This window comes from Orycteropus afer, unplaced genomic scaffold (assembly GCF_000298275.1).
Source record: "Orycteropus afer afer isolate SDZICR_OR568_19922 unplaced genomic scaffold, OryAfe1.0 scaffold00272, whole genome shotgun sequence".
Classification (NCBI taxonomy): Eukaryota; Metazoa; Chordata; class Mammalia; order Tubulidentata; family Orycteropodidae; genus Orycteropus; species Orycteropus afer.
In genome coordinates, this window is record NW_006921859.1 from 3,982,288 (window position 1) to 3,987,922 (window position 5,635).

At 41.0% G+C, this 5,635-nt stretch overlaps 1 protein-coding gene across 1 annotated transcript in view; it reads right to left on the reverse strand.

The window, feature by feature from the left end:
- Window positions 1-5,082: 5,082 nt before the first annotated feature.
- Window positions 5,083-5,635, reverse strand: part of ZBTB8B (zinc finger and BTB domain containing 8B) — a 15,541-nt gene continuing 14,988 nt past the window's right edge. The window contains exon 3 of the mRNA XM_007950438.1: window positions 5,083-5,400. Within this exon, the coding sequence (XP_007948629.1) occupies window positions 5,083-5,400 (318 nt within the window). The remainder of the gene's footprint in view (window positions 5,401-5,635) is intronic.

Here is a 5,635-nt window from a genome sequence, read left to right on the forward strand (position 1 = left end):
GGTTGAGTGGCTGGGCAGCTGGTGGTAGTTATTCCCCATGATGAGACTGGCAATCAGCTCCATGGTGGGATCTACCACAAGCAGCTAAGTAGCTGCTTTGGGTATGTGGTCTGCTTCCCGTATATAAGCAGCAGCTTTGGGAATGGTCTCTAGCCTATGGCACGCTTGGATCCTGCATGTAGCCGTGTCGTTGTTCAGCAGCCTGCCATGCTCTGCTGATCTTGGGACTTACAATGGACTTAAATTAATGGCCTGCCAAGTAGTTTGGTAACATCAGGACTGTGCCTTTTTACTTGTCAACCTTGGGCTATTCAGCCTCAGCAGCCAGCAGTTGTCTGAGTGAAGAAATGCCTCTAGCTGCAGTGGGCCGGGAACAAGAGGCAGAGCTGGACCCCAAGGTTGAGGGGCTTTCACCCAGCCCGTAGAGCCTAGCACTTTGAACTTGGACTTAAAGCCTCCAAACTGTAAGAGAATAACTGTTTGTTAGGGCCATCCCATTTGTGGTATATTCTTGTCAGAGTGGCACTAGGTTGTCAGAACAGTTGTCAATTTTGAATTGGTCATAGTAATTTATCTACCTGTAGGGTTAAAACAGATGCAAAATGTGCTTCTTTAATTATGAAAGCTCTGTACAATTCTATCACTTAATGGTGTATGTTGCTGTCACCTTTTAAAGCACAGACATGTTAAAAATCAACCAAACTACTCCTGCCAAAGATAAACAAACAAACAATAGCTATTCACTTATCTCTAAAGAAGCATCATTTGAAGAAAACAATTCAAATTTTTAGCACTACAATCAAAGGTTTGAGGAATATCATAATATTTGATGGAAAGATTGAACTTCAAAGTAATGAAAGCACTGCCCATCATAAACAAATCAATCAAGTGCTCCCTTTTCTGGGTTAGAAGATAGTGTGATCACATGAAAGTACAAGGCAAGCCACAAAAGACCACCACCACCAAGGGGAACAATACTAATGCTCAAAACAGACTGTAATAAGACCTCCTCCCCCACTCTAGCCCTTCCCCTCCCCCCAACACACACCTGGTTACACTAGACTTCAAGGAAATCATTCTATTGTCTACACACAAGGGACACACAAAAACCTAGATGTTCAAATGAGACAGTGTGAATTCTGTTGACCAAGGCCCCTCCAATGTTCCCCACTGCTCTCAGGATCAGTGCACGCAGACCTGCCTGTCGCCCTTCTCCCTGTGGGGGAGAAATTAACAACGAAAAACCTATCGCAGTACCCTGAACTATCAGAATACCCAATACCACAACATTCTGCAGACCGCTAGGTCAGCAGTTTTCTCAAGGAACATTCCAAGCCTAGTGGCCACCAAAATATGACATCTGAATGGCATCTTTCTGCCAAGTGACCAGAAATCCCAATGGTCTGTGTCTTTTCTTAATTTATTGTAGTCACAGGCCTTATTTACATTCCTTCCCAATCCTTGCTATGAAAGCCTGTCCTCTTCCCCGGAGAGAAACATCTTACCAAGAATGCCATTTTTTAATTCCATTACAAGTATGAATCCTCTTCCCATCAAAGCAATCACCTATAAGACAAAAAATATTATTTTATAAGCGTGGACTGACTACGCCAGAAAGATGCCAGAATAAAAACTAAATCACTAATGGTATGTGTTGAGCCCAGCTGTGAACTTATTGTTGTTAAGGGTCGTCAAGTTGGTTTCAGCTCCTAGCAGAATGAAACACTGCTCGGGACCGTGCCGGCCTCACAGTCCCTGCTATGTGAGCCTTTTTTGCAGCCACTGTGCCACTCCATCTTGTTGAGGGCCTTCCTCCTTTTCACTAACCCTCTACTCTATAACGCTGATGTCCTTCTCCAAGCACCGGTCCCTCTGATAACACGTCCAAAGTACATGAGATGAAGACTCACCATCCTTGTTTCTAAGGAGCATTCTGGCTGTACTTCTTCCAAGACAGCTATGTTCATTCTCCTAGCAGTCCATTGTATATCGTTGTTCTTCACCAACACCATAATTCAAAGGCATCAGTTGTTCGGTCTTCCTTATTCATGTTCTAGCTTTCACATGCATACGGGTAACTGAAAATACCATGGCTTGAGTCAGGGGCACCTTAGTCCTCAAAGTGACATCTTTGCTCTTTAACACTTTAAAGAAGTCATCTGCAGCAGATTTGTCCAATGCAATACATCATTTGATATCTTGGCTGCTGCTTCCCATGGTCACTGACTGTGGAGCCAAGTAAAATGAAATCCTTGACAAGTTCAATCTTTTCTATGTTATCACGATTGTTGCCTATTGGTCCAGCTGTGAGGATTTCTGTTCTCTTCCTGTTGATGTACAATCTGTACTAAAGGCTGTATCTTTGATCTTCATCAGTAGGTGCTTCAAGTCATCTTCACTTCCAGCAAGCAAGGTTGTGTCATTCTCATATCACAGGCTGTTTGTTAATGAGTCTTTCTCCAAACCTGATGCTGCGTTCTTCTTCATCTAGTCCAACTTCTCGGATTATTTGCTCAGCATACAGATTGAACAAGTATACAAGAAAGGATACAACTCTGACACATATCTTCCCTGATTTTAAACCATGCAGTATCCCTGTGTTCTGTTCAAATGGCAGCCTCTTGGTCTACGTACAGGTTCCTCATAAGCGTAATTAAGTGTTCTAGAATTCTCATTTATGTAATGTTATCCATAATTTGTTATGATCTACACAGCTGAATGCCTTTGCATAGTCAATAAAACACAAATAAACATCTTTCTGGTATTCTTTGCTTTCAGCCAATCTGACATCAGCAATGATATCCCTTATTCCACATCCTCTTCTGAATCTGGCTTGAATTTCTGGCAGTTCCCTGTTGATATACTGCTGCAACCATTTTTGAAATATCATTTTGAATTACCTTCAGCCAAAAAAAAAAAAAAAAACTGTGAACTTACTTCTTATAAATATCACTAACTCCATGATTTAAACCTTGAAGATACTGTACAAATTATAAATACTGACCACCAAAACATGAATATAAATTTAAAACGAGAACCAGTTTACAACCTGATAGTCTAGACAAAGGAAGTATCTCCTCTACCAATGCCAACAAACAAACCCAAAACAGCAAACCAAGAATGCAACAATCTGAGATATTATGGACAAAGGGGAATTATTCAAACAGTTAGCTTCACATTCTGTTTTTATCCCAAGGATACTTCTACTTTAACAATTAATAAAGTGATCACAGCCTAGTAATGGTTCTGAGTATATCCATAAGAATCAAAATTTCTCAGTTTCCACATCCAAACCTAATCAGACCCCACATCCAAACCTAATCAGACCTTGGACAAGATCTGAACCATCCTAACCCCAGCTCCCCCTTTTGCTAATCCACTATTTTCTAAAACTTGTCGGAACATCAGGGCCTATTAAATGTTACAAAGGTAAAAGGTAGACTAAAATGTAACACAAAATTAGTTTCATTCATTAAAGGTCATTTTAAAAATCCTACTTTATCTTATAGCAGGGAGGGCTTCTCAACCTCCGTACTACTGATATTTTGAACTGGATAATTCTTTGCCATGAGAGGCCGTCCTGTACACTGTAGGATGTTTAACAGGATCTCTAGCCTCTACCCACTAAATGGGTACAGATGTACTACGTAACTCACCAGAATTGACCATACCCAAACCGGTCCATACCCTATTCAACAAGGCTAGGCCACTGTTCACACGTTTTGAGTGTCACAGCAATGTCAAATTGTCATGGAAATTTCTACATTTACTCTTTATTTCTGACTTTCCTCAATGGAGACCAAATCAAAAACCAAATCCACTGCCATCGAGTTGATTCTGACTCATAGTAATCCCTACTGGGTTTCTAAGGCTGTAAATCTTTATAGAAGCAGACTGTCTCATCTTTCTTCTGTGGAGCAGCTAGTCAGTTTGAACTACCAACATTTTGGTTAGCAGCCAACTGCCTAAACCACTACACCACCAGAGCTCCTTTCAATGAAGACCAGTAGCAAACAATTCACTAACAACACCTCACAGACTAACCCTAGTCTGTGAGAAGTATAAACACTTTTCTAACTCTTCAATGACTAACACGTACAAGCCAATTTACAATGTTTTTAGATTTATTTTTTTTGTTCAAGAGGCAGAAGAATAAGTCTACTAAAATTGAAGGAAGATAAAAGGGTTTCTCTTAAAATTTATTTTGGATATTTTATGGCAGCTACATTTCCAGGTTACCCAGTATTGGCACTTAGAAACTGCTAGAAAAAGGTAGGGTGGGGCATTTTAGGTTTTGCTCAAATGACTAGTTTTATGATCATAGAGCAGGTTATTTGTTCATGTAGAAGTGCCAAATACCAAACTAGACAGGGAGACCACCCAGACCTCAGCCCACACACAGCCTCTATCTCAAGGCTACTTAAAATTTAATTCAACTCTGCAAGTCAGGGTGCTGTAATGAGCCTTTCAGTTGAATTCCATGCTTGTCTGTACACAGAGACTCCCAGCCTTTAAAATTGCAGTCACAGAGTCAGAAAGTACCTTTTCCCGTCATGTAGTCAAATAGCCCGGCATGCTTTATATGGATTAAGCTTTCTGTTTAATACTTCACCAGAAAATTAAAACAGAATTCATTAGGAGAGGTTTGGTAAATATACAATGGGCCCTAAAATGCAATGTACTCTTGCCCACCTTTTCAAAGAAAAGAGGGTAAAGACAAGGGAATGTGGTGGAACAAGACAACATGAAGACAAGCATGGAGACTTTCTTGTCTCTCTCTTAACTAGAATTTGGGTGCAGAGCAGGAAAACCAGGAAGCCTCAGCACCAACCTTGATTTACCCAGAATTAAGGAGTGGCTGGCAAAGTCCCCAGAAACAAGGGCACCACACTAAAAAATTATTCGTCATTTGAGTCACAAAATCCAACCACCACCATCACGTAGGCTAACAAAAATGCAATTATTACAATAACAGTGAAAAATTGTACCTTTCAACGTTCCACAAAATTGGACAAATGGGTGACTTTCAACCACAAAATAAGCAGTAACAAATTCTAAAACCTCTTCTCTGCCAATTAATTGCTACGTAAGTGTCTCTCGATCTGAGAAGCTGGGTTGAATTTGAGGTTTGTCATCAGAATCGTCTCTGACAGGGTCATTCTCCTCACCAGACTCCACATAGATGGGCCAGTCACTGTCTGTGTCACTCTTTTCTTGGCTTTCTGAGGAAGCCTCCACCAGGCTGAGGTTTATGGGCATCAAGTTCTTGTCATTATCATGTGTGTCTGTAACACAGGTGCAGCTGTCACAAAGCCCAAAACGCCGCAGCCCCTGTGACAGGTGACTTGTAAAGGTTCTTCTGCAGCCCTTGCAGATGATTGGACGGTTGGATCTATGGACCTAGAATCACAAGAAGATGAGTAAATGTCACGGAAAAACAAAAAGAGGTCAAAATTGGCATAACATACTACACGAAACATTGTTCCACATCCTACTTTGGTGAGTAGCAACTGGGATCTTAAAAGCTTGCAAGCAGCCATCTAGATGCAATGATGGGTCTCTCCTCATCCAGAGCAAAGAAGAATGAAGAAAACCAAACATTCATGGAAACAATTAGTCCTAGCGACTGGTACAG